This window comes from Equus asinus, chromosome 26 (genome assembly GCF_041296235.1).
Source record: "Equus asinus isolate D_3611 breed Donkey chromosome 26, EquAss-T2T_v2, whole genome shotgun sequence".
Classification (NCBI taxonomy): Eukaryota; Metazoa; Chordata; class Mammalia; order Perissodactyla; family Equidae; genus Equus; species Equus asinus.
The window spans coordinates 33,068,605-33,094,893 of record NC_091815.1 but is presented as its reverse complement, the minus strand read 5'-3'; the positions used below and the strand labels follow the sequence as shown (position 1 = coordinate 33,094,893).

The window sequence follows — 26,289 nt, the reverse complement described above, 5'->3', positions numbered from 1 at the left end:
GCTGAGACCCGAGCGCAGCATTGGGCGGGGGCGGCAGGTGCTGCCGCAGGCTCCAACCTGGGTCCCCGCGAGCTGGGGGACCCCGGCTCCTCCGGGGCCAGCAGCCCTGAGCACGGAGACTTCCGAGGACTCTCCCAGCTCCACCTTAAGCGCCCCCCTTCCCCCTTCTGCGGAGGATGGGAACTGCCAGCCTCGGGCCCCAGGTGTCCGGGCCGCCCCCGCCCCCACGGCCCCAGTGCGGCCGGGAGCTGGGGACCAGCCCCCAACGACCCCTCCATGCTGCCCCTTGGGCACCCCCCTACACACACACACACACACACACACACCAGCCCGAGGAGTGTTCGCTGCTGTGAGAGCACCTGCCCCCGCCCCCCAACAACAACGACAAAAAATTAAATAACACCAAGAGAGAGAAGAGAGGGAGGGGGTGGAGGGAGGAAGGGACGAGAGAGAAACAGAGAGAAGAGGCAGGAGAGGAGGAGGTGGAGAGAGAGAGGGAGAGAGAGAGAGAGAGAGGGAAGCTGGAGACAGGCAGAGAGGCAGAGAGGCAGAGAGGGAGGAGGTGAAGAAGGAGAGAAGGGAGAAAGAAGAGGCAGGAGCAGAGAAGGGAGACAGGGAGGAGGAGAGAGCAGCAGGACGGAGTCCTGGAGTTAGGGGGCTTGAAAAGAGAGCCGAGAGGGGCTGTGGCTTAGAAACCTAGAGGTAACCGGAGGGAGAAGCAGGAGGCAGGGAGAGGAGTAAGAGCGGAGGGAGCCGGAGACTGGAGAGTTCCGGGGAAAGGCGAGGAAGGAGAGGCACAGGGAGAGGAGAGAGGAGCGGGTTTGGTGGAGGGGGGCGACTCAGTGTCCCGCTGCCTCCGTATTTGGGGAACCGGGACTCCTTGTGGGGAGGAGAGGAAGGCTGGGAGTCCTGGAGGGACAGGGTCCCCCAAAGAGGGGAGGGAGGAGCTGAGAGAGAGAGGGCCAGGGCATTGGGAAGGGTCGCTCAGAGGTCTCCCGGGGATGGGGGGTGCCGCTCCTCTGAGCGCCCCTCAAGCGCTGGTACTCTGGGCGGCACTGGGGGCGGCAGGTAAGGCCTGGGGGTCCGGGCAGGAGCTCCTGAGGGAGGGGTGGGGGTGGGGTGCCAAGGAGAGGGGTTCAGGCTGCTCTCTCCCCAGCTTACATCGGACCCGCACCTGACCCTGAGGACTGGTGGAGCTACAAGGATAATCTCCAGGGAAACTTCGTGCCAGGTGCAGCCAGGGCGGGGACCCAGGAGCGTGGGCTGCAGGGCGCCTCCTTCTGCAGACCCAGGAGCCCCAGCCCCTTCCTCCCTCCCTCCCTCAGGAGTGTGCCCAGCCTCTGAACCCCAGAGGCTCACCATGGGACATTATACATGCGCATTTCAAGTAGTGAGTGGGAGTGAGTGGAAGGAAAGAGAGTGTGGGGGTGGAAGAGTGTGTGTGTGTGTATGTGTTTGCAGGGAAAGAGGCAGGTAGGCCCTGGCACCTGCTGAGAGCCAGAGATTTGGCGGCCCCTCCCCCACCTTGTCCTGCTCTCTCGTGCAACTCCTCTCCCCAAAACATTCATTATCCAGCTGTGGGACAAGGGAGACTCAAAGAACTACAACTCCCATGGGCTCTGGGGAAGGCAAGCAGTGGATGGGTAGGCTGGCAGCACTGAGGCCTGCTGGGAGTTGTAGTTCCTTCCCCAATGACAATTTTAGAGAGGTTTGGAGGTATTAGAGGGTCTTATGAAACTCTCGCAAGATTCTTCTAGGACCCAGGAGTCCAGGTCCCCAGCCCTGCCTCTCCTGGGATCCAGAAGTCCAGATCACAGCCTTCTCAGCAGGTCCCAGCATTGGGGTCTGGTCCCTATTTCTGACTCTCTTTCCCCCCCGCCCCACCCTTGCCCCCAGGACCTCCCTTCTGGGGCCTGGTGAATGCAGCCTGGAGTCTGTGTGCCGTGGGGAAGCGGCAGAGCCCTGTGGACGTGGAGCTGAAGAGGGTCCTTTATGACCCCTTTCTTCCCCCACTGAGGCTCAGCACTGGGGGAGAGAAGGTAAGGGGCTGGGTCAGGGGGGTTACCGAATCCACAGCGGTGGGCAGGAGTCGGGGTTAGGGGTGAGCGTGAGTAGGGGTTAGCGGTGGGGTGCTGAGGTGGGAGGCCAGCCTTGGGGAAGGAAGGGTACACACTGGGGGGATGGTTGGCCCCTTACGCTCTAAAATGGATCACCTCTTCTTCCCTCCCCAAACACGGCTCCCTAGTCTTCCCATCTCTGTAGAAGCAATGGTAAAACAGACCGTTTGCATGCCAGGCCCTGTTTTAAAAGCTTGATAAAGCCTCTCATCCTCACAACAACCCCATAAAATAGGTGCTTTTATTACGCTTATTATATGGAGGCAGAAACTGAGGCACAGAGAGGTTAAGTTACTTGTCTGAGGTCACACAGCTAGAGAGTGCCAGCGCTGGGATTCAGCTCCAGGCTGTGTGGTCCTGGCATCCATGCTCTTGCCCACTTTGCAACTCCATTTCTTATAAGAGCTGGCACCACCCTTCCCGCAGCTGCCCAGCCAAAAGCCACGGAGCTATTCCCCATCCTGTTCTCTGCCTCGCTCCTATTTCCAATCCCTGTGCTTTCTAGTCTCCCTGCTAAATATCACTCACATCTTTCACTTCTTGTTCCCTCCACTGCCCCCACCATAATGTTGCACCTGGACTGGTGCCACAGTTTCCTCGCGGGCCTGCCTCCCTGCCTCCTGCAATCCACTGTCTGCCACACAGCTGGAGAGATGTTTAAAAATACAAACCAGATCATCCCACTCTGCTGCTCAAAATCCTTCTATTAGGATAAGAAATAATAGCAAACACTTCTACAGCATCGATCCTGTGCCTGGCACTGTGCCAGGTGTGTTATATATATTCAATTATTTAAATAAAAGTACAAAACACCCCATCATTGCCCACCATCTGGCTCCAATCACCAATCTCTCCTTTGCTGCCTGGGCTCTGGCCCCACTGGCCTCTTCACTGTCACTCTAATAGGCTACCTCAGGGCCTTTGCACTTGCTGTTCCCTCTTCCTGGAATGCCCTTCTCCCTGCTCTTTACAACTAACCCCAACTTCAGATCTCCATTCAAATGTCACTTCTTCATGGAAGCCTTTCCTGACCTGCCACGCTCATCCTAATCTAGGCTGGTTTCCTGTTAGGCTTTCTCAGAGCTCCCAGTTCTTCCCAGCACGAGCACAGGACGTAATGAAATAAGCAGTAACTTATGTGACTCAGTATTTATTGCCTGTCTCTCCTCCATTAGAACATAAGGTCCATGAGGCCCAGGATTTTTGTCTACTTATTCACTGCTCTCTTCCTGGCATCCGTGGCACACAGTAGCAGCTCAATAAATATTTGGTAATTAAACAAATTCACCAACATTGAGCCCCTACCACGGACCAGCACAGAGCCTGGAAAGTGCAAACTATGCTGAATGACTAAATGATTGTTGGAAATGGGAAATGTAGGGGTAAAAATCAGGAGGGGAAAGATTTCTTCTCCGCGTCCCCGTGACACCTGCCGCCTCTCCTACAGCTCCGGGGAACCTTGTACAACACCGGCCGCCACGTCTCCTTCCTGCCTGCAGCCCGGCCCGTGGTCAATGTGTCAGGGGGCCCCCTCCTGTATAGCCACCGACTCAGTGAACTGCGGCTGCTGTTTGGAGCACGTGACGGAGCCGGCTCTGAACACCAGATCAACCACCAGGGCTTCTCCGCTGAGGTGGTGGCCACTGACCTCTGACCCTTGACCCTCACCCTGAGTTGACCCGGTTCCTCCCACCTCACCCTCCTCTTAAGGCCTCACCCCCATCCTCCTCAACAGAACTGGCCTCCCCACCCTGAGCACTAATTCTTAACCTGACGTGGGACCCTAGAGGCTCACAGCGGGCCCCATTCTCTCCTCTCCTTCTGCTGGGGGACCCCACTCTCTGCGATCCCCTCTTAGGTGCAGCTCATCCACTTCAACCAAGAACTCTATGGGAACCTCAGCGCCGCCTCCCGGGGCCCCAATGGCCTGGCCATTCTCAGCCTCTTTGTCAATGTGAGCCCAGGCAAGATGCTGAGGGAGGGGGGGCTGGGCGCCTGGAATCTGGGGGCTGAGGAAGAGTGAGGCCGGAGATCCAGACTTCGGAGTCCTGGTGGGGGAAGGGATTGGGGGCTTGGACTTCTGGGCTCCGGCCTTCTCATCCTGTCCCCCCACCCAGGTGGCTGGCAGCTCCAACCCATTCCTCAGCCGCCTCCTTAACCGGGATACCATCACCCGCATCTCCTACAAGAGTAAGTCCCTGGTGCGTTGGTGGCGGAGGGTATGCATGCGAGGGGCGTTCTAGAGGGCCCCCCTCTTGGCTCCGGCCTGATCTCCCTGCAGATGATGCCTACTTTCTTCAAGACCTGAGCCTGGAGCTCCTATTCCCCGAATCCTTCGGCTTCATCACCTATCAGGGCTCTCTCAGCACCCCACCCTGCTCGGAGACAGTGACCTGGATCCTCATTGACCGGGCCCTCAATATCACCTCTCTCCAGGTGATCCTCTGTCTGCACCACCTCTCCGCCCTCCCGCCCCCGGCCGCCTGGGTAACCCATTCCCTGGCTTGAGGATCCCCTCGTCTCACCTACCCTCATTCCCAGCATTGACTTGGAACTCTAGGGAGTGAGAGAATCAGACAACCCTTGGGGATGGGGTGGGGCTGAGCGAGTTCACGCCCACCCGCTCCCAGGGGCGGGGCTTCCTTGTGACGTCACCAGAACCATTCATTATTTACTCCCAGTTTCTCGCCCCATTTCCATGGCAGATGCATTCCCTGAGACTCCTGAGCCAGAATCCTCCGTCCCAGATCTTCCAGAGCCTCAGCGGTAACGCCCGGCCCCTGCAGCCCTTGGCCCATAGGGCCTTGAGGGGCAACAGGGACCCCCGGCACCCCGAGAGGCGCTGCCGAGGCCCCAACTACCGCCTGCATGGTATGGTCCAGTGTGTACCCCCTCCACGTCTTGGTCGAACCCGCCTATGTGTCTCCCCGTGGTGTTTCAATATGATACAGTCCTACCCCGCTTTGCTGCTTCTGTATGGTCCAGCCTCCTGAGCTCTCACTTGCTCTTTCTCCCTCCTCTCTGTGTGTCAACATGGTACAGTCCACCTCCCCGCCATAGATCATTGCTGGTCCATGATTTGTCTTTCCTTTGCACTGCTTGCAACTTGCAACTTCGTATATAACCTGAACTCCCTGGCTTCCTTGTGGTGCAATTAAGTACTGGTCCGTGGTTCCTATTACGATGACTTTCCAAAATGGTACAGCCCGCATCCTTTTCCCTGTTTCCATGTGGTACAACCCTATGCTGTTCCATAATCTGCTCTTCCCCTTACTGAGAATCAACACGGTACAATGGTACAATCCCCTTCCTTTCCTACTGCCTCCCAGTGGTGCAGCCCAGTGATCTTGGGGCCACGCCTCTGGCTCGTCAATATGGTACAGCCCACCTCCCACCCCCATGAATACTTTAACATAGTTCAACCTAATACTGAAACTGGACGTCCGTATTCCACCCTCCTGCTGCCTCCCTATGGTTCAGCCCGGTCCTGGTCCAGAATCTGACCATTTCCCCCAGCTTCTGGTACATTCCGGTTCCCCCTTCGCAGCCTCGCTGTGGTAGAGCCCGGCGCTGCCCAGCCTCCGCCCCCTGCACGCCCCTGTATGGTCCCTCCCATCGTGCCCAAACTAACGCTCCCCCACTGGTGTCGTCTGTCTTACAGTGGACGGTGCCCCCCATGGTCGCTGAGACTCCCCATCGAGGATTGCGCCTGCCCTCCCCAAGCCTCCCCACAAGGGGAGGGGAGTGACCCGCCAAAACAAAGCTATTAAAGGGACAGAATACTTCCTGTTTCTCAGTGGTCTGATTCTAGGCGCGGCGGGGAAACATTTGGGTCTTATAGAATAGCAGCCTTCTAGAAACCAATCTCCCTCTTCCTAAACCCCATTACTCGGCTTTTTTGGCCTCTTGTTTCCCAAAACAAGCATTTGGAGATGCGGCTCCTTTCCGGGAGCCTCTTTCCTCTCCCCCGCCCTTACCCACCCTCCTGGTCAGGCAGCACGCGCAGGGCCATGTGCTTCCCCCTCCCGCCTGCCTCATTGGCCCGAACTGGGTCACGGTTCCGCCCCCAGCGCCGGCTCCCATTGGGCAAATGTAGGTCAGGGTCCCGCCTCCCTCCAGAAAGAAGGCAACTTCACGCACTGAGCCCCTCCTGCGCCCTCCCGGGCCTTGGCGGATCCAGGGGTCCCATTGGCTGTGCGTCTCGAGGGGTCGAGTCGCGATTGGCCCGCGCTTTCAGCCGGAGGGAGGCACGCGGCTGGGGTGCATGGCCTAAGAGGCGGGAGGGGCTGGGCGGGCGCGGGCGGGGGCCGAGAGGAGGGCTGAGCGCTGTGGCGTCGGGTGTTTTGGTTTGGGTTTTTTTTTTTTTTTTTTCCGCGACAGAAGTTTGCTTTGGCCACGCCTCAAGGCAGCCGCCTCCTCCTGCCCCCTCCTCCGCCCCTCCGCGCACACCTCTTGGTGCCGATTGCAAAGCGCCTTCCGTTGAGAGAGCAGCAAATTTTGCAGGAGCCAGGCTCGCCCACCTTGTAGAAGGAGCGCCTTGTGTCCCCTTGAACTCTCGGTTGCAAAGAGCCTGCCGCCTGATTTGATCACCCCCTCACCCGGACTGCATGGTCTCCTGGGACCCTCTTCAGTTGCACGTTTCGGCACCGAGGACTGCAAATCCCCGTTGCTCCTAGGATTGGCAGTGTTCTGGATACTGGAGGCTTGCAAGCTACGCTCGCCCGCCCCGGGCCGACACTCGCCCGAACCACAGGAGTGTGCCGCTGAGTGGCAGGCCAGTTCTTCGCCTCTCCATGAGCCCGTGAGCCTGCGGGCAGGTGCCCGGCGATGGCGCGGCCCGTGAGCGACAGGACCCCGGCCCCCCTGCTGCTGGGCGGCCCGGCCGGGGCCCCCCCTGGCGGGGGAGCGCTGCTTGGGCTGCGGAGCCTTCTGCAGGGGACCAGCAAGCCCAAAGAGCCAGCCAGCTGTGAGTTCTAGCCCCCACCTCACCCAACTCAGACACTCCACCCCCTTAGGGGCTCCAGTGCTGGGGGGTCCACAGCTATCTCCTGCGTGCCGAGAGTCCGTCTTCCCAACCTTTTTCTACCCAATTACTAAGGTGTTTAGGCCCCTAGATCCCTCAGCACCCAGGACCCAAAAGTACCGCCTCTCAAGCTCGTCCACCCCGAGGACCCAGGAGTCCAGGCCCCAGCCCCCCCCCCTTCCTTTCGGTTCCGAGAGTCTGGACCCCTGGGGTCCAGGGAGGAGGGAGGGGGTGTGTCGGATGCTCACACGGTAGTGACACGGGCTTGGGCGGGGCCTCCTGGGGTCACATGGAGTCTAGAGATGAGGAATGTGCCCCAGGAATAGAGCCCCTTCCTGCCCCTTACCGAGTGTGGGGGCGGGGAGAAGGGGGTACAGTGCGCAGGAAGCGGGGGTAGGTTACAGAGGAATTACAGAGCTGTCATTTTTTCTCTCACCTGCCCAACCCTCCACCTACCTCTATCTGAACTTTCGTCCCCCTTCTGTGCCTCTATCCCTTCCTGGCTCTCTGTCCTCCCCTCTTTGAGTCTTTCTCTCTCGGTCTCTGTCCCCCACTCTTTGTCTCTGCCGCCCCCATCTCCGTCCTTTCTCTCTGGGTCTCTCTTGAGTGGCTGTCCCCTCTTCTCTCTGGGTACTTGTTCTCCCTCTCTGATCTCATCCCCCCCTCTGTCCCCTCTTTCTGTGAATCTCCGCTGTGTGGGTCTCTATCCCCGCTTGTCTCGTGTCTGACTCGGGGTCTCTTCTCCACCTCTATCTTCCTCTCCCTCCCGACCCTGCCCGGTCTTTCCCTGGCCCCCAGGTCTCCTGAAGGAAAAGGAGCGCAAGGCGGCTCTGCCGGCACCCACGGTCCCCGGGCCGGGCCTGGAGACGGCGGGCCCGGCGGATGCCCCAGCTGGGGCGGTGGTGGGCGGCGGGTCCCCGCGGGGGCGCCTGGGGGCCGCACCTGGCCCGGGTCTGTTGGCGCCGCTGCTATGGGAGCGGACGCTGCCATTCGGCGACGTGGAGTACGTGGACCTGGACGCCTTCCTGCTGGAGCACGGGCTCCCGCCCAGCCCGCCGCCCCCCGGCGGCCCATCACCCGCACCCTCGCCGGTGCGCACGCCCGCACCGTCCCCGGGGCCCGGCTCTTGTGGTTCAGCTTCCCCTCGCTCCTCACCGGGGCACGCCCCCGCCCGGGCTGCCCTCGGGGCCGCCGGCGGCCACCGCGCAGGTGCGACGGCGGGGGCGGGGCGGGGCTTGGACTGCAGAGGGCGGGGCGGTGCGCCGCTGGGGGCCGGGACGGTGGGACTGGGGCTGCGCGCCCGAATTGTGGGTCTCCCAGTGGAGGGATGAGAGAGGAGTCTAGATTCTCTGTCCCCTGATAGATCGAGGACTGAGTCTCCTGGATCCATAGGAAAGGAGGGACTTGGGACCTCAAATTCCAGGAAGCCTCCCCAGTGGGGAGGTAGTGTGTGGACTTTTCTGTGGGACGTGGGGACAAAAGGACCGGATACTCGTGGGGCCGGGACTGGGAGCCCAGAACACCAGAGTTATTTCCTGGAGAGTGGACTGCGCCCGAGTCTGGGCCCAGAGTCGGTGGAACTGTCATAAGACCGGAACTCCTAGGCCCTCTGCAGGGAGGAAGCGAGGATTGGGCACAGACTTCTGTTTCCCCGGGACATAAGGGACTGGTAGCCGTGGTTCCTGGGTGCCCCAATAGAGACGGGGTGTGACCTCAGGTCCTGGAGTCCTCTAGCGGGGAGAAGGTCGGGGGTCTTCATTCTAGCTGTTCCATTGGGGCGAGGACTGAGCTTCCTATATTCCTGGGGGAGTAGGAGCCTGGGATCCCAGAATCGTGTGCACCCCAGAGGCGAGGGGGCTGGGAGCCCAGGTAGAAGATCGAGGGGGGCGGTTTTCATGTGTTCCCCAGAGAACAGGGGGCCCTGTGTCCTTGGAGGCTGAGAGGTTCGAGCGGAGAGACCCCAGGGAGCAAGAGGAAAGGTGTGCTCCCTCGGGCACCTTGGGGTCTTCAGGGGCGGACTGCAGGTGGGGGCTTCCTGGACACAAGTGCCCCTAGTCCGACCTCTGGACAGAACCAAAGCCCTCCCCTGCCCAGCCGCACATTCCCGCGCCACGTGAGTCCTCTCCTTCCTCCCGGGTGCTTCGCGCACGCGCGCTCACGAGGGAGGGGGCGGGGCCTGTGCAACGTGAGGGCGCCGGTGGCGGCAGGGGGGGCGGCGGGAAAGCAGGCGCCGGCACGTGACTCGGCCCTGAACCTGTGTCCTCAGCTGGCCCCGGCTTGCTCGCTCTTAAAGGCACAGGGCGCCCCTCCTCCTGAACCAACCTCCTGGAATCTCAGAAGCGTTTCCGCTTCTCTTCCCTAACTCTTGAGAGCCAGTCGCTCTTAAGAGGCTAACTTGAGGTCTTTTCAATGCATTGGATTCCTTTTTCCTGAACAGCCTGGAGTCTAGCCTTTGGCCAGGAGTTCAGTAAGAAGGATTCGGGCTAGACTGTAGGAAAGATGCTAACACTGACTCTGAAGGCCTGAAGTTTTAGAAACGATAGCCCAGTCTCATGTGTTACTTAGGGCAAGACAGGTACGATTGGGCCTCAGTTTCCCTGTTTGTAAAGGTGAAGTTTGTTCCATGACTCGGAGCATCTTTGAGGTTTAGGAAACCTTCATTTTTTTTTTCTTTTCTGAGGAAGATTAGCTCTGAGCTAACATCTGCTGTCAACCCTCCTCCTGTTGCTGAGGAAGACTGGCCCTGAGCTAACATCCATGCCCATCTTCCTTTACTTTATATGTGGGACCCCTACCACAGCATGGCTTGCCAGGTGGTACCATGTGTGCACCCGGGATCCAAACCGGCGAACCCCGGGCCACCGAAACAGAACATGGGCACATAACCACTGCGGCACCGGGCCGGCCCGGGAACTTTCATATTTTATATTAGGGAGGTTGATCCCTGGCAGGCTTTATGTTAGACCTCATAAGGACCTTCCTTGTGGTGGATATGATACCTGAGCAGAGGCTAGCCGTGGGGAACCCCCTCCCCCAAATAAATACACCCTCATGTGACACATTCTGTTTCCCCAAGGCCTGACCTCTCGGGACACACCCAGCCCTGTGGACCCAGACACCGTGGAGGTGCTGATGACCTTTGAACCCGACCCAGCCGATTTAGCCCTGTCAAGCATTCCTGGCCACGAGACCTTTGATCCCCGGAGACATCGCTTCTCAGAGGAGGAACTTAAACCCCAGCCCATCATGAAAAAGGCACGGAAGATCCAGGTGCCAGAAGAGCAGAAGGTGAGCACAGCCAGATGTAGGACACAAGCTGGGCCAGCACAGGCCCCACAGCCAGAGGTGGCCCTTTCCTCACCATCAGATCTGGGCTTCTCATGGGGATTAGCTCTCAGTTTCTCCTAACCTACAGCCAAGGATCCTTGGCCATGGGACACAAGGGGGCAGAGGTTTGGGCTTGAGGTTTATGAAGATGCTGTCACTGTAGGAGGCAGACTCAGCCAGCCTTGCTGGGCCCAGTTGTACAGGCTTGAAGTTTCTCCTTTCATTTGGACCCAGAATTCTCCTGGGGCAGGCTTCAGGCTCTACCCGGCTCGGTTGCTAAGGACGGCATTTCTTAGCAACAGTGTATTAGCCTGTCTCTTCTTAGCAGCCAGCCAAGCTGGGGCTGGTCTTTTGATCTCTGATTTGGGGCATCCTTCAGGGTGATTGCATCTGCCTGGGATGCAGACTTTGCCAGCCCCTCTGGGCCTGGATGGATCCCTGGGGAGAGGCCTCAGTTCCCATTGGCAGCCAGGGCCACATTCTGATTTGGGGTGCTCTGGGCAGTGACTGCATCCTTCTAGCATTCTGTCTTTGCCAGTTCTGGGGTCTCCCCCAATAAAAGCTGCCTGGGCTTCGCACAAGACTTTGCCATGCCCTTGCGTAAGTTAGATACAATGACTTGAAGTAGCTAGGAACGGCCTCCAAACCAAATCTAGACCAGTGGTTTCTTCTGCCCCAGGGCCTTGTTAGGGACTGGATTCACCCTAGCAAGCAGGAACTAGGCTGAAATAAATGGGGTTGGAGGGCATCATTCAGAGCTCTGGGTGGTCCATGTTACTAAGGAGTGGTCCTCCTCAGCAACCAAATTCTAGGACCGGAGAACCTTAACATAATGATTTGGGGAGGTCTCAGGATAGGCCCCTTTGCTAAGGGACAACTTGTCTAGCAACCAGGCCCTGTTGGGGAAGAGGCAGCTCCCTGGCCTCTGTTCAAGGCCGGTGGGTCAGGACTGGCTGCAGTCATTGGGACCACTTAGACCTCACTTTTGTTTGCTGAGGAGGGATGAGGTTGCCTTGACATCCAGGTCAAAAGGGGCCAGCTCTGGGAGGATTCTGTGGGGCACCAAACCCCATCACTAGGGAGCCTAGGCTTCCCTTAACAACCAGGATCTGGAAAGTTGATATATCCGGCAATGCTTTTCACTGGGAGAAGCCCTCAGACCCTGAAGACCCTGTTGCTAGGGAACAAGCATCCTTAGTAACCAGGAGCTAACTGCAGGTCCTTTGTCAACTGAAGAGCACTGGGGCCTGCTTTGCACAGTGGAGACTTGAAGCCCAGTTGCTTGGAGTGGGAGGCCTGTCTCCTACCTTAGCTGTTGCTAGGGCCCTCCAAGGGCTGACCTTTGGGTACCCATCCCAGAGAAGACCCATCCTTTAGGCCCCACTGCTGGTTAAGAAGCAGTCCTGGGACTCTCTTAAGTGCCCTCTGGTCCCTGAAGGCACTGGCAAAGCCGCTCCTCCAGGCCCTTAGTATCTTCCCACCCTTCCACCCCCAGGATGAGAAGTATTGGAGCCGGCGGTACAAGAATAACGAGGCAGCCAAGCGGTCCCGAGACGCCCGGCGGCTCAAGGAGAACCAGATATCTGTGCGGGCGGCCTTCCTGGAGAAGGAGAACGCCCTGCTGCGGCAGGAGGTGGTGGCTGTGCGCCAGGAGCTGTCCCACTACCGTGCCGTGCTGTCCCGCTACCAGGCTCAGCACGGAGCCCTGTGAGGGCGCCCCCCACCCTCACGGCGGAGCTCTCCTCCGCCCCGCTCAGACTTGCGCCCTGACGCCCTCTTCCCTCCCCGCCCTGTGGTCCACGGGCCGGCCAGCTGGGTGCCCCAGGGACGTGATGATGCAGAGAAATACATTTATATTTTTAAGAAAAAGCGAGCCTCCCCCCTCCCTCGCGGGGGCGGGGAGGGTCCTCAGTGTGTGCCCCCGGCACCTCGGGGACCCCATCTTCCCACCGCCTCCGTTAACACGATCCTGAATAAATCTTGAGAACCCCAGAACCAGCTGTCGTGGGGGAGGAGGCAGCTCCCTGGCCTGAGTTCAAGGCCAACGGGTCATACTGGCCGCAGTCCGTGGGCGAGTCTGGGCTTTGGGCCATAAAAGGCAGTAGCTGCTGGAAGTGCCTAGAGTCCGATCCCTCCCACGGGCTGCCGGATGGAGGAAGGGCCGAGGGCCTGAGAGGAATGAAGCGACTGCCTTTATTGCATAGACCTTTTCAATTGCTTTGAAGACTGGGGTCGGAGACAAGACAAGGACATGAACTTCCCCGCCCCCATCCGCGTGGGGCGGGACGTTAGTGCAAATAGGAAGGCAGGCCCCGGGGAACCTGCCCCTCCTGGGCTGATTGGCCAGTTAAGCGGAGGCACCAGAGTGGATGGGGCGAGACCCGGCCCTGACTGGCCAATTAGCTACTGCCTCCCGGAGTCCGTACATTCCAGGTCCCGTCATTGGAGGAGGCGCGAGGCAGGCCCCGCCCTCAGCCGACCTGGCCTTCCGCGAGCCCTGTCCTTGTGAGTCAGGCCCTACCTTCGGGGCGAGCAGATTTATCTGCGACGGTGACGACCCCCTGGAATTCGGGCCAGGCCCCACCATCACCTCTGGTCCCCGGGGGGCGGGCGCAATCCTGAGCCGGGGCTGGGACCCTGCAACGGTGGCCCTCGGCCCTAATTCCAGCGGCCAGGCCCCGCCCCTTGGAATGTAGGCCCCGCCCCCGGCGGGCTCCAAGCTTTGTTCGGTTCAGGGCTCCCGCCCCGGGCGGCCAGGAGGCCCGGTGAGCAGCGTACCGAGGCCAGGGTGCACCTGCGCCTGCAGCGGCCCATACTCCACCTGCTCCCCGTCCACCGTGAGCACGCCGCGAGGTGTGAGCGGCTCCAGGCGGAAGGCATGGGCCGCGGCATAGCCCAGCTGTGGACAGCCCAGGCTGAACTGGTTACCGCGCTCCATGGCCAGGAAAAGGCGCAGCAGCGCAGCCCGCGAGATGCCGCTGCGCACCCAGCACAGGTGCACCAGGCCGTCATCAAAGCGCGCGTGGGGAGCTGCCACTAACTCAGCCCCCAGGTGGCTGGGTGATATGGCCAACATAAGCACAAAGTCCCCTTCCAGCGTCACCCAGCCTGGGGGTAGTGGGGTGCCCAGAGGAGGGAGCAGGTGGTCGGGTGGGCCCCCAGTAGAGGTGGCTGCTGGGGCATCAGGGGTGGGAGGCAGGAGCCCAGAGGACGCTGGCATTTCTGGGGCCCCCTCAGTGATGGGTGACAGTAGAGCTGCCTTGGGGGATCCAGGGAGCGAGGGCAGCAGCGGGTCTGGGGACAGTGGAGAATCCCCAGCTGCAGCCCAGTCCCCGGCCAGCTCTGGGTCCCCCCCATTGATGGACAGGAGGGGTGGGGGCTCAGGTGAGCCAGGGGACATCAGGGCAGGCTGGGGCAGGGGCAGGTCAGACACTGAGCGATGCAGGGGTGAGTGGGCCACAGGCGGGGCTGGGGCTGGGGCCAGGGTCAGCTCTGACTTGGCACGGGGCAGGCCATGGGCAGGGGTGGGTGAGGCAGGTTCCACAGTGGCAGGAAGGTAGGAGAGGCGTCCGCGGTAGGTGTGCAGCGTGGCCAGGCCCAGCACAGTGCCCAGCGTAAAGCGGGCACTGCCCAAGGCCCGGAAGCGCTCGCTCTGGATGTCCACGTCTGACACAAAGCCCCAGGCCACAGCCAGGAAGGAGAAGCAGCGGGAGCCTGAGGCCAGCGTCACAGAGAGCAGGTCCAGCGGGTGGCCGCCACCTCGGCAGAGCAGCAGTGAGCAGTTGAGCAGCAGGTCGATGCCCAGGGCCCGCTCAAACCTTCAGAGCCCAGAGATGGATGGACACAGTGAGAAAGAATAGAGGGCTGGGGGAGAGATAGCAAGAGCCAGGGGGGAGCAGACAGCAGGAGCCGGGAAGGCCATGTCCCTGGGCCCACCTACAGCCATTTGGCCACCTCTAGATGGACTCTTCTTACTGGGCCAGGATCCCTGTCAGTGCTTTCCTTCCATAAGCACTCACTGAGTGCCAGCTGAGGGCGAGGCACAACTCTAGGCACTAGTGATACAGCTGGGAACAAATGGCAAAAATGTCTGTGGGGGTGTGGTGAGCATCCAACAGCCAGACTGATGGACTTAACTGACATGGACTGGCTGAGCGGGAGATGTGCCGGGTCCCTGCCCTCCTGGCATCCTCAGGCTCACCTGAGGCAGGATGGGCACCACCTACCCGCCATACTGGTTCACAGCTCCGGCCAAGGCATTGCCCGAGCCACAGGGCAGGATGCCCACCGGCATCTTCACAGCCTCTTCCCAGTCAGGGCGATCTAGGAGTCCATTCAGCACCTGGAGGATGCGAGATGAGACACCTGGGTGCTGGTCCTGGCCTCTGCAGTCGCCCAGGGCTCAGGGTCGGGGCAGGGCGCTCCTGCCCTACCTCGTACAGCAGCCCGTCTCCCGAGACTGTGACGATGCCGTCCCACTCGCTCAGCCTCAGCCCCTGGACCAGTTCTCGGGCGTGGTTCTGCCGTTCTAACGTGGGGAACCGGGAGGTGAGGCAGACTGGTCCACCTGTGCTCCACCACTGCTACCCAGGACTCAGGAGTCCCAACGCCCCACCCCCACCGTCCATCCTGACACCACCCTCACCTGTCTGGATGAGGTTGAAGGACAGTCCAGCTTCAGAGATCATGGGCAGCACGTGGTCCTTACACCACTGCCATGCCAGGCCCCGGCCCCCAAAGGGGTTGATCAACAGGAGCAATCGGGGCGGCCTTGGCAGAAGCTCGGGGGTGATTTCTGCAGAGAGAGGGGAAGGAGTCTACACAGGCCAGGATCCCAGGCCCCTGGGCACGTCAGAAACAGTAACTGCGAACAGCGCCCAGTGGAACTGGTGGGCGGCTGGCAACGGAGCCTGCTGGGAGTTCAAAGTTTTTTCTCCCAGGCCTCACCTGCCCAGGCCCAGGTGTGCAGCCCCACCCCCTCCCAGAAGCTAAGACAAAGGCAGGGCTTGGGTGTTAATCCTGGTGCCCTTTGGACCCACAAGTGGGAGGAGGAAGTCGAGCTGTGGTTTCCACTTTCCTCACCCCCTCAAACACCTGGGACCCAGGATCAGCTTACTCCAGTGTGTGAGGCTCCCTTACTGTCACCATCCTGTAGGGCCCCCAGGCAGCCAGCAGGATCCTGGGGGATCAAGAAAGGCCCAGCAGGTGGGGGCCCTGGAACCTTTCCCTTCCCGTGCCACCTGAGGTCCCTGGGGGGGGACCTCTGCCTGAAAGCCGCCTGATTCCCACCGGCTGGATTAGATGCCACCTCTGAGCTCCTGGGATGCCCTCGGAGACCTCTGTGAGTGCCTGTCACCCTGGGTGGTGACTGATTATGTCTCAGTCTGCTGTTCTCGCCCGCCATGGAGCCTCTGACTCATCTGTGGTCAGGACCCATGGAAGGGGGGAGGGGACCGAGACAGAAATCTAGCGGAGACAGAAATAGAGCGAGAGAGCAGCAGACACAAATCATTCCTCCCTGCCTGGAATTTTGTTTCTTCTGTAGCCCCTCCCTGTCTGTGTATCACTCTTTCCATACAGACCCAGAGAGACACATCACACAGATAGGCACACAGAAGAATAGACAGAGATGCCCACAGAGGGAGATGTGCAGAGACACCGAGGTGGCCTTAGGACAGAGCGGCTGCCCAGTGCCTCACCCCCGTCCCCAGGCAGTGGCAGTCCTCGGAGCAGACATGTGAGGGCAGTGGCCCAGCGCTGGGCCTCAGCTCGGTTCTCCTCGTAGGTGGCCGCCCCGTCGGCCCGAAAGGTGCGTGCGGCTCTGCGCCGGCCCCCGCGCCGGCCCCTCGGGTAGGTGTAGATGCAGAGGTAGGCTGCTGGGTCCGAGGGGCTGCGGCTCCGCAGGGTGCAGCAGCCTGAGACCTCGGCCAGCGGGACCAGGCCACCCCGGGGCCGTGCCTCAGGCTTTGGGCGCAGCCGCTGGATGTGCAGGGCCTGTGGTGTGAGAGTGAGGGCGAAGCGTGGGCCACGCGCTGGGTAGGAGCCAAACTCGCCATGCAGGAGTGGGGTGCTGGCGGCCAGTGGCGGCGGCGGCGGGGCCATGGCCTCGGCCCTGTCCAGGGCGCTCCTAGACCCGTGGCCCCAGCTCCAGGTCAGCTCCTGGTCTGGCCTCTGTGGGGAGGGAGGAGGGCAGGAGTCAGAGTCCAGGACCCCCGTGGGAGAGAAGCAGGGGCAGGGCCTGTGAACAGGAGGAGACAATGAGGGTCGGTGACACGTGAGATGGGAGCATCAGAGACAAACAGGCTCAGACAAGTGTGGGGAGACTCTGAGGATGCAGAGCAGAGGCCAGCTGGACAGGAAGGCCAGCATCCTGGAGAGTTCACACACGGGCAAGCAAACATTCATTCATTCATTCCCCCAGTAATTATTCCATAGCCCCTATGTGCCAGTCATGGCAAACACAGCAGGGAAGAAAAAGAGACAAAAATCCCTGCCTTCGTGGAGTTTGTATTCCAATCAAGAGACAGAAAAACAAGATAAAGAAGTAAACTATAGTGTGTTGGATGATGACAAGGGCTTTGGGGAAAAATGAGGCAGAGGAGAGACATCAGGATGGAAGAGACATATGAAGAAATAGACATGCAGAGACAGGAAAACACAACACACACACAGAGTCACCTCCAGAAGGAGAAGGGAGGGACGCTCAGACACAAAGAAAAAGAGGGATAATAAGGTCTGAGCGCCAGAAAAACGCTGGGAGAAGGAGACCAACAGTTTCAGTGAGATGAAACCTAGGACAATGAAAGATGCTTAGAGAGGAGAGCAAGAGTTTAGGGGCTCCAGGAGCCGTCTGAGGGTCAGAGGGACAAGAGAGGAGAGAGAGAGCAGAGAGGAGAGGCAAGAAGTAGGGGATGCAAACAGCTGGAGAGACTGAGAAAGAGAAGTGACACGGAAGGCCTAAGAGGTCAGAGAGCTGGAGGAGCCACGTGCAGGCACCTGCAAGGGACAGGATCCAAGAGCTGGACCCTGAGCACTGACCTGGGCATCTGGCCGCCTGCTCTCCAGGGAGGGGGTGGGAGCTGGGCCTGAGGTCCCCTCCCCCGAGGCCCTGCCCCTGCCCAGCTTGTGCCTCCTCCTTTCGGTTCACCTTTGTTCCCCATAGCTCCACTCACCTAGCAACCTGCTAGTCCTGCCCCTCACCTTCCTGGGGACCAGAGCTGCCCCAGACACACCCTCATCTGTGGACTCACCCTCAGGAGTCACCTCTGTCCCCAGCCCTGGGCAGCTCCTTCAGGCCCCACCCCTAAACTTGCACCGACCCACTCTTCCTCAAATCAGGCTTCGGCACAGAGCCCCAGAACTCCCCCAATCCTGGGCCTGAGTCTCTATCCCTAGGTCCCCAGGTCTCTGGCCTGGTCTCCATTCTCTCCATCCCCCAAGTACCCCAGACCTGGGCCCGGGTCTCCATCCACAGTCCCCCTCAATCCATAAGCCTGAGTCTCTGTCTCCGGTTCCCCTGGTCCCGGACCTCCATCCCCGCCCCGTTTCCAGAACCCAGCCGCAGACCCGGATTTCCATTCCTGGATCCCTCAGTCCCGGTTCTGGTTCTCCATCTCCATCCCACACCCCTGGTACCCCTGTCCTGGGCCTGCGTCTCCGTTCCTCTTCGTCCCTCAGTCCCCCGGACTCAGGTCCCTGCCCCGACCCCGGCACCCTCCTCACTGGCCGGGTCCTCCTCCAGGCGGCCCCTCAAGTCGGCACCAACCGCCCCCGTCAGACCCTGGGGCAGGGGGAGGGTGTGCATCCGCTCAGCCAATGGCCGTGAGGCCGGCCTGAGCCGCACCAATGAGGGGGCACGGGGGGCGGGACCAGCCGACTCGTGAGCTCGGCGAAGGGGCCTGCGAGGGGAGAGCGGGGCGGGGTATAGCACTCCGCGAGATCAGCCGCCATCGTAGGTGAGGGCACACACGCAGCAGGGGCGGCATCACGGCCCCAAGGGCAGCGCCTCTGCCGCCATATTTGTTGAAGGCAAGTGGGCCTGTCCCATCCATTGCGTTTATAAAAGATGGGCCATGGGGGAAGAGGGCTTTAGCGGCAGATAGAGAGACTGACCCTAACCCAGGTAACAAAGATATGCAAAGAGAGTTTGTAAAAGACACCTAGAGAAGCCGAGTCAGGGGCAACAAGAGGCTTGGAGAGGGTGTTGTCTTTCTCAGATAGTTACAGAGAATCAGAGAGACAGACACAGAAAACTTGAGCTATAATCAATCAAAGACAGTAGAATTGAGAATGTGCAAGGTAAGGACACAAGAAAACCCAGAAAATAACGGACACAGATAGAGAAAAATGGGGACACACACTTCTGGAATGAAAGCCAGGGAGGAGAAGCTCATTAATTCACAAAATTTACCTTGGGCCCAAACCAGAGTGGAGGCAGCATGACAAAAACATCTGGCCCGTAAACGACCTAGTTACACAGTGTGACCGAGACATAAGGAGAGAGATGGGGAGACATAGCATCTGAGGCAGATATCTGGGTCAGGGGTGAGGGAGGGAAAAATGGTTGGACGCCTCTCAGAAGCCAAGAGGCACTGAGACCAAGAGACAGAAAAACAAAGACGTTGACAGAGAGACAGAGAAAGGCAAAGACATGGGGAAACTGAAAGAAATCAAGGCAAGAATAATATCAGGAGGCCTCCAAACAGATAGGAATGTAGAGAAAAAGACCCCTGCAGGAGGAGACAGAGACAGAGCTTGCTAGAAAGAGATTAATGGAGGAAGAATTCATTTACTGTGAAACAACGTCCCTTGTGTTCAACCCACAGGAGCAACAGCACCAAATAATACGTGCCAAAGAATGATCCAGAGAGGGACAGAAACCAAGTAAGATGGAGAGACAGCGAAACACAGCACCTGAGCTTAGGGCCCCAGGAGAAAGAAAGGCAGACACATCCACTAAAGAGGCTGGGACTCCGAGACACAGACAAGGAAACAGGGACACGGAGGAGGAAATTGTGTCCCAGGGTATGGTGATCTTGACTTTCAGACAGATCCCTACCTGGTCCCGCTGCTCCTCTGCCTCAAGGTGTCCATTCATCTGCTGGCCCTGCGCCGTGTCACCACATCAGCAAGACCTTGGCTCTGGGACAGAGGCCATGGGACGGCTGTCACGGCCCGGGCTCTGGCCTTTGGCTCTGCGGAGGAGAGGTCAGTAAGTAGGAGCATGATGAGCAGACTCCAGGTGGCCAGGCTGGACGTGCTGTGCTGGAGGCCCAAGGGGCAGGGGAAGGAGAAAAAGGGAGACAGGCCAGCTTCATCACTGCCCCAGCCAGGCCATTTTGTCCCACCCAATAAGGGCTAACAATAGGAGTGGAGGGTAACATTTATTAAGCAATTATGTGCAAAGAATTGTCTGAAGCATTTTTACTAACTTACATAATGATGGGAAATACTCTATGGGCTATGCCTATTATCACCCTCCTTTCGCAGAGAAGGAAAGTAAGGCACAGAGATGTTACGTGACTTGCCCAAGGTCACACTGTTGGTAACTAGCAGTCAGGGTTTGAATTTGGTGACAGCTGGCAAGGCCCCCTCTCACATCTTTCCATGTCTCTTCTTCTCCCTGGATCTCCATCTTTCCTCTCTTTCTAGGTCTCCTCACCCCTTGGGTCTCCAATCCCCCGACCCTCGGTCTCTGTCCACTCCTCCTCTGGGTCTCCCTCTCTCTAAGTCTCTTCTCCCTTCTCTTTCAGGGGCTTTTTACCAATCCCCTCTCTCCACCCCGCGCCCCAAGCCCGGGGCCTCAGTGTGCCTCTTCTGCGTTCCAGCACGGTGCACATTCCTCACAGCGAACCCGCTGGGCCGCTCGAATCTCTCTGGCTGGGAAAAGCAATCCCCTGGTGGCAGAGGCTGAAGAGGGGTCAGGGAAGGGCCATCTGGGGGCAGGGGGAGAAGCGGACCCTAAAAGGTGGAAATACAGGATGCGATAGACCGGGTTGCAGCAAGATCACGTCCGGTTAGATCTCAAGTAGCACTTCCCCAGTGCGGCAGCGGGATATAAGGCAGCGGAGAGCCTGCTAAGGAAACGCCCTAAGCGTGGAGTCAGAGGTTTCCCAAGGTCTAAACCAGCCCTGCCAGCCCCGCCTCCTCACCTCCAATACTGGGCCCTCCGGGTCTTCCGGGAGCCACAGAGAGGCCGTCGGCGTCGAGCCAGAGCGTCACTACACGACGCCCCCTCCTAGTTCCGCGCGGCATCTCGCTCGCAGATCCCGTTCCTCCGGAAGACCATGGAGAACAGGGACTGGATAGGGCCAGAGAGGGCCTCGACGTGCTGGCCCTTCCCTCCCTGACGTAGCGCTTGTTTCCCTTTAGATGTTCGTCCACCCTTTTCCGGCATCGCCCGTCCAGCGGATCATCAGACTCACCATAGAGAGGTTCGAGTCTGGTAGAGCGCCGCGTGGCGCGCATGTGACGTCACGCAGTCGCCGCTCGCTGCAGGCTTTCCCCGCCCACCCGGAATCTGAGCTCTCTTTCCGGACCCGGCTGAGGAGTAGGCGCCATCATGGTGAGCGCGCTTTGCTGTGGTCGGGGCTCGGCCATCCGCCGCCATCCGCCGCGGTCTGGCGCTTGGGATGTACCCCAGCGAGGCAGGGGTCTCGGGGGTGCCCAAAGGAGGCGATTCGCGCGGTGGGGAGCTCTTTTAGGGGGCCCGAAGGCCGAGAATGGGTCAGTCATATCAGCCTTCAGCCCGTCCTATCCTTTTTTATCGTAGCTCCCGTTGAATAGGTGACCAAATTGAGGTTCCAGGAGGTTAAGTGATGTGCCCGGGCTCACAATGCCAGAAAGTGGCGGAGACGGCATTGGGATCCAGGCTCTGGTCCCGCAGCCACTCTGCCCAGACCTGCCACTCCCTGGTCTGCAAAGTTGGGTTCTGGGGGGGTGTCGAGCGTCCAGTGTCCGGGTTTGGGGGCCAGGCCGGCCTCCAGTCGCGTCTCAGCTCCCTGCCCACCTGGGATCTTGCTTTCCCGGCCTGCGCCCCAGTCTCTTCATTGGACGACACACTCCTTCTGTCTCAGATTTGAGTTTGGGGAGAAGTAAGTCACGGGAAATGTTCTGCACGGGTCCTCGCATTCCTTAAGGATAAATGGGAGCTCCTAACAGTTAAGTCGTTTTTCACAATGCATCAGATAGTCTAAAAACGTCTCAGGAAAGCAGGTCGGGGGAGTGTAGCGGAGATCATGGGCTTCCCTCAGTTTTCTTGGTGCTAAAGTGGGAAACTGGCTCGTGAGGTTGTTGGATTCAAGGAGATAGTGTGTGAAAGGTGGTTCTGGTACTGGTTCTGTACAGAGTAAGTCCAAGATCATTGCCATTATCATTTTCGTTGAGATGTTATGGGTTGCTCTCCACGCGTGGGAGCAAGTTTGGGCAACTTTAATAATACTTATGTCGTTGCAAAATAACAACTGAAAAATTAAAGTGTTTTATTGCGTTAACGTGGCCGCTGCGTTCAAGCCTTTCAGGCTGCTGTGTGCCCTGTGCTGGAGGCTTTGCGCGTGGAATTAGCCCCTTTTTTACACGGGGGGGGGGGGTCCTTTGAGGCCCAGAGGACTTCAGTGACTCTCCCAGAGGTGGAGCTGGCCTTTGTGTCTTCAGAGACTGGGTCCCCAGCTCCGTCTCAGAGATAATTAACCACTGAGAACGTTGATGGGGTAAGGAATCTGCCGGGTCACTGTTGAGTCCATGGTCTCCCCTTCACCCCGCAGGGAGTCGACATCCGCCACAACAAGGACCGAAAGGTTCGGCGCAAGGAGCCGAAGAGCCAGGACATCTACCTGAGACTGTTGGTCAAGGTGAGGTTGGGGCCTGAGGCCTTTGGGTAGGGCTGCCCCAGATTGCGCCTTCCAGAGCCTCTGTTCTGGTGTTGGTCCAGGGCTTCCCCCCGGGGCATGCGGGGCAGGCTCCCGTCTCTTTTTCTGGGCTGTATCCAGCTAGGGGGTGGAAAGGGATCTCTGTGTCCTTGGCCAGGAAGGACCTGGGCCACCTCTCCCTGGGGCTCAAAGGGATGGGGGAAAGCCCCCAAAACTGTGCCAGCTGAAACCATCATCTGTTTGCTGCTTCGTTAAAAAGTTGGGGGACAGGGGGAGCAGGTTACCCCGGGTTCTCATTCTTTCTTTACCCTTCCCTTCCAGCTGTACAGGTTTCTGGCCAGACGAACCAACTCCACCTTCAACCAAGTCGTGCTGAAGAGGCTTTTCATGAGTCGCACCAACCGGCCACCTCTGTCCCTTTCCCGCATGGTGAGGGGCTCCCGCGGGGCACATCACCAGCCTGGGGAGCGAGTGGATTGTGTCTGGAGCTGGGCTCTGGGAGGGAGGGTAGGGTTAGAGCCTGGCCATCTGCTGGCTCACCTCCCCCAGTGGTGGGCACAGAGTTCCGACCCTTGGGTTGTGGCTGAATAGTGGGGGTGTTTCACAGGCTTGGTCTCCCTCATCTTCCTTCTTGTTGTGAGGTGGGGGTGGCGGAGCAGCTTCGCGAGACCTTCCTGAGGCTTCGAGTCATATATTACACCTCTCACCTGTTAAAAAAGCTGTCTATAGGAGAGCTTTCTGGAGCAATCTGTGCTTGCATCATTTTCTTGGGAGGTTTTCCTGGGCTCAACCCACTCGTTGCAGGGCTGTGGTCTGGCTGCGTTTAGCCCATTTGGGCACAGCTCTTGGCCCTCGGGATGCCTGAAGCAGCGAGGTTGGATTAAACCCCAGGAGGGACTTTGTTCATGTGCATCTCACCCCCCACCCCCGCCCCTGTCCCAAAGATCCGAAAGATGAAGCTTCCTGGCCGGGAAAACAAAACAGCTGTGGTTGTAGGGACTATCACCGACGACGTGCGGGTCCAGGAGGTGCCCAAACTGAAGGTGAGTCGGGGGCTCCCTCACGGCCGGTGGTCAAGAGCACAGGCTTAGGATGGCATCCTGCAGACCTGGCTCAGCCTTGCTCTGCTGTGGTGCCAGCAGTCTCACCGCCGCTAGGTGAGGCAGTGCCACACCCATCCAGGAGGCGTTCAGGATTGAAGGGGGATTGTCATTGCCATTACTGATAGTGGGTGTCCGTAGGCGAGCCTCTTCTGGGGCCCTGTTGGCAGTGCTGGCTCTTGAGCCAGACAGCCTGGGTTAAGATTTTGAATTTTCTGCCACTTTGTCATCTCTGGACAAAGTCGTGGATCTCTTTATGCCTCAGTTTCCTTACATGTAATAACTTCAGGTTGTTGGGGTCTTAAAGGAGTTTCTAGAAGCAGTAAGAACAGCTGTTACTGGCTGAGGAAGCTCCCTTTGATTGGTGGTGGTGTGGGTTATCAGGCCGAGCGAGCAGCTGGGGTGACTGCTGGGCCAGGGCAGTGGATAGTAAGTCCCAGCAGCCCCTGGGTGGCCGTGCGGGAGCTCTGACTGCACCTGTCTTCTATGTCTCCCAGGTGTGTGCCCTGCGTGTGAGCAGTCGTGCCCGGAGCCGCATCCTCAAGGCTGGGGGCAAGATCCTCACCTTTGACCAGCTGGCCCTGGACTCCCCAAAGGGCTGTGGCACCGTCCTGCTCTCTGGTGAGTGATGTTTGGTGGCTTCCACAGCTGCAGGGACCGGGGACCCAGTGTGTGATGGGTCTGGCGTGAGCTGTGTGACTACTGGCAGCCTTTGCTTCCCCTGGTCTGGGAGGTCTGGGGCTCGCCTGCCCCCAGTCAGCCTCAGCCCCGCAGAGCAGCTCCTTGCCGGGCTGGTTGCTGGGTCCCTGCCTTATGCGCCTCTCCCTCCCTTCCCCAGGTCCTCGAAAGGGCCGAGAGGTGTACAGGCATTTCGGCAAGGCTCCAGGGACTCCGCACAGCCACACCAAGTGAGTATCCGCAGCCCTGCCCTCTGTCCTGGTCTCTCCCCATGTGGCTAGGCCTGGCCGGGCTTCCAGCTGCTGCTGTCTCTCCGGCCTCGGGCCTCCCTGGAATTGCCCGCCCCGTCTTACCCACTTCGCTTCAAGATTCAGCTTAAAGCTGTTCCCCTGGCTGTCGAGCTGCCTGTGCACCCGGTACTGTAAATGCAGGCACTTCAGGGCCGCTCCCGGGCCTGAGTCCGCTTCTCCCAGGTGGAGCTGGGAGTCAGCCGGCCTCTGGGGTGGCCGCTTCAGCAGCCACTCCTGGCATCCTGGCCTCCTGCACGGCCAGGCTTCTCCAGCAGCCGATCTGGTTTCATCCCCACCCTTACGGGTGCCCGTGCTGCTCTGTTGGAGCGCGCCTGGCTCTGCTCCGCGGTCCCCACATGCCAGCGGCCCTTGTCCCTGACTGCATCTGTGACCCGGCTCACTCTCTTCCTCTTCTCCCCACAGACCCTATGTGCGTTCCAAGGGCCGCAAGTTCGAGCGCGCCAGAGGCCGACGGGCCAGCCGGGGCTACAAAAACTAACCGCGGATTCTACCTTGTTATTAAAAAGATTTTGGACGCTGACGGCTTCTGTGTGTTATTGGGACGGGGAGGGAGGGCACTGGACCCTGCGCTGAGCACGCCTGTGGTTCTGGGAATCGTTGCTCCTTGCATCGCCAGGCCTCTGGGCTGAGCCCCCCCCACCTCTGCTGGGCTGGAGCCTGTGGGTTCCAGATCTCTGCCCTCGTGGGCGCACGCTGCCCATCTGGACCTCGTCACACCTGTTGGAACTCGGGCAGCCCCCACGGTCCATGGTCGAATCCCCGCCTTATTCCCAAGAACCAGGTGTCAGGTGTTTTTGCACCTGTTTCCTCATTTAGTCACACCCGCCCCTCTTAAAGGACCCGTGTTCCCCTCCCGGATCTCCCTGGCACTAGGGCTGGCGGGTGGGGAGGGGTGCATGGGAACAGGTGAGGCACTCCCCATTCCCCAAAGCCTGCATCTGGTGGGCCCCTGGCCCAGCAACCCATTGAGTTTGTGCTCCCGAGGCTGAGACCTTCCTCTACCCCTGGCCTGGCCTTCCCGAGGCGCCTGCGTTGGCCCTCCCCCCGTGTTGACACAAGGGGCTGGGTTTCCCAGGTCCCAGGCTGCAGCCTGAGGAAGGAGGCAGGACAGCCCGGAAGAACCTCAAATAAAAGCAGGTCTGTAGTTTCCTGTTCTGATTCCTCGGAAAAGGTAAGAGAAGGGGACGGGGATGGGAACCTGGCCGCCCTGCGGGGGCGGGAGGCAGAGCAGGGCCTGGCTTTATTCCTCTTCCTTCTCTTTGCAGGGCTGGTCGCTGTGGTCTGGAGGAAGGGAGACGCCTGGCTGCTGGGGTTGGAAGGAAGGGCTGCCGGTTTGCAGGATCAGGGGTCCACAGGCCAGAGGTTGGGTCAGGAGCCTCAAAGGGGCAGCTTAAGAGCGAGCCAGGACAGGAGGCAGAGCGGGCCTGGCCAGGAGTAAGTGGACGGTCAGAGGCAGGAGCTAGTGGGATTCAGGCAGAAACCCAGACTGGGGCAGCTTTACAGGGAGGAGTAGAGATCAGAGGACAGCCCGAGACAACTGTGTGGCCCAGGAGTCAGACAGGGGCAGCCAGTCTGAGGAACGGTGGCCGGTTAGTCAGGTCCTCAGCCTAGAAGTGCTGTTGGGATCATGGGCTGGTTCCATCGGAATGAAAGCCCCTGTACAGCACATCCTCCCCTGCGGCAGCCTGAGTGGGTGTGAGGGCCCAGGGAGCAGGGTCCTCGATCCGCAGAGGACGCTGACCTAGTTCCGCTGCTCGGGGAGGGCGATGCCCAGACTTCAGGCTGGAGTGCGTTCCTCCTAGGCTCAGAGGAGGCGCCCGGGACCGTACTCCAGCTGGCCGGATGTCAGGAGAAACAGATTGGGCC

At 59.6% G+C, this 26,289-nt stretch overlaps 4 protein-coding genes across 14 annotated transcripts; 3 read left to right on the top strand and 1 right to left on the bottom strand.

The window, feature by feature from the left end:
• The first annotated feature begins 420 nt into the window (after positions 1 to 420).
• CA11 (carbonic anhydrase 11) lies at positions 421 to 5,902 on the top strand. The gene is made up of 9 exons (XM_014852223.3): positions 421 to 1,068; positions 1,157 to 1,231; positions 1,897 to 2,039; positions 3,565 to 3,750; positions 3,976 to 4,071; positions 4,235 to 4,307; positions 4,399 to 4,553; positions 4,823 to 4,988; positions 5,779 to 5,902. Exons 1-9 carry the CDS (start codon positions 1,002 to 1,004, stop codon positions 5,802 to 5,804), a joined length of 987 nt encoding a protein of 328 aa, XP_014707709.1. The 5' UTR covers positions 421 to 1,001; the 3' UTR covers positions 5,805 to 5,902.
• Positions 5,903 to 6,409: 507 nt separating this feature from the next.
• DBP (D-box binding PAR bZIP transcription factor) lies at positions 6,410 to 12,667 on the top strand. The gene is made up of 4 exons (XM_014852225.3): positions 6,410 to 7,083; positions 7,939 to 8,349; positions 10,217 to 10,428; positions 11,963 to 12,667. Exons 1-4 carry the CDS (start codon positions 6,945 to 6,947, stop codon positions 12,176 to 12,178), a joined length of 978 nt encoding a protein of 325 aa, XP_014707711.1. The 5' UTR covers positions 6,410 to 6,944; the 3' UTR covers positions 12,179 to 12,667.
• On the bottom strand, positions 12,647 to 20,758 carry SPHK2 (sphingosine kinase 2). 11 transcript variants are annotated; one of them, XM_070499175.1, is made up of 6 exons: positions 20,619 to 20,758; positions 19,526 to 19,661; positions 15,113 to 15,262; positions 14,901 to 14,995; positions 14,694 to 14,809; positions 12,647 to 14,285 (listed from the first exon to the last, which is right to left on the bottom strand). In XM_070499175.1, exons 3-6 carry the CDS (start codon positions 15,153 to 15,155, stop codon positions 13,199 to 13,201), a joined length of 1,341 nt encoding a protein of 446 aa, XP_070355276.1. In that variant the 5' UTR covers positions 15,156 to 15,262; positions 19,526 to 19,661; positions 20,619 to 20,758; the 3' UTR covers positions 12,647 to 13,198. The 11 variants fall into 11 exon arrangements, with proteins under 11 accessions (XP_070355276.1, XP_070355277.1, XP_070355275.1 ...); XM_070499176.1 differs by lacking the exon at positions 20,619 to 20,758 and adding an exon at positions 20,427 to 20,593; XM_070499174.1 differs by lacking the exon at positions 20,619 to 20,758 and adding an exon at positions 16,167 to 16,638.
• A 161-nt stretch (positions 20,759 to 20,919) lies between these two features.
• On the top strand, positions 20,920 to 24,943 carry RPL18 (ribosomal protein L18). The gene is made up of 7 exons (XM_014852226.3): positions 20,920 to 21,031; positions 22,230 to 22,316; positions 22,656 to 22,763; positions 23,279 to 23,377; positions 23,932 to 24,055; positions 24,273 to 24,342; positions 24,826 to 24,943. The coding sequence occupies exons 1-7, from the start codon at positions 21,029 to 21,031 to the stop codon at positions 24,899 to 24,901; spliced, it is 567 nt and encodes a 188-aa protein (XP_014707712.1). The 5' UTR covers positions 20,920 to 21,028; the 3' UTR covers positions 24,902 to 24,943.
• The last annotated feature ends 1,346 nt before the right edge of the window (positions 24,944 to 26,289 follow it).

What these genes read in the sequence shown, in the direction of transcription:
- CA11 (XM_014852223.3), top strand. Translation starts at nt 1,002, where the DNA reads ATGGGGGGTGCCGCTCCTCTGAGCGCCCCTCAAGCGCTGGTACTCTGG. An exon ending in GGCGGCACTGGGGGCGGCAG is followed by an intron (nt 1,069 to 1,156) that starts GTAAGGCCTGGG and finishes CTCTCTCCCCAG; the next exon opens with CTTACATCGGACCCGCACCT. An exon ending in CCCCAACTACCGCCTGCATG is followed by an intron (nt 4,989 to 5,778) that starts GTATGGTCCAGT and finishes TCTGTCTTACAG; the next exon opens with TGGACGGTGCCCCCCATGGT.
- DBP (XM_014852225.3), top strand. Translation starts at nt 6,945, where the DNA reads ATGGCGCGGCCCGTGAGCGACAGGACCCCGGCCCCCCTGCTGCTGGGC. An exon ending in GCCCAAAGAGCCAGCCAGCT is followed by an intron (nt 7,084 to 7,938) that starts GTGAGTTCTAGC and finishes CCTGGCCCCCAG; the next exon opens with GTCTCCTGAAGGAAAAGGAG. An exon ending in AGGTGCCAGAAGAGCAGAAG is followed by an intron (nt 10,429 to 11,962) that starts GTGAGCACAGCC and finishes TTCCACCCCCAG; the next exon opens with GATGAGAAGTATTGGAGCCG.
- SPHK2 (XM_044760228.2), bottom strand. Translation starts at nt 17,627, where the DNA reads ATGGGGAACAAAGGTGAACCGAAAGGAGGAGGCACAAGCTGGGCAGGG. An exon ending in GCAGGCGGCCAGATGCCCAG is followed by an intron (nt 16,706 to 17,505) that starts GTCAGTGCTCAG and finishes TCCTGTTCACAG; the next exon opens with GCCCTGCCCCTGCTTCTCTC. An exon ending in GCTGTGAACCAGTATGGCGG is followed by an intron (nt 14,286 to 14,693) that starts GTAGGTGGTGCC and finishes TGGGCTCTGAAG; the next exon opens with GTTTGAGCGGGCCCTGGGCA.
- RPL18 (XM_014852226.3), top strand. An exon ending in AGGAGGTGCCCAAACTGAAG is followed by an intron (nt 23,378 to 23,931) that starts GTGAGTCGGGGG and finishes TATGTCTCCCAG; the next exon opens with GTGTGTGCCCTGCGTGTGAG. An exon ending in TGGCACCGTCCTGCTCTCTG is followed by an intron (nt 24,056 to 24,272) that starts GTGAGTGATGTT and finishes TCCCTTCCCCAG; the next exon opens with GTCCTCGAAAGGGCCGAGAG.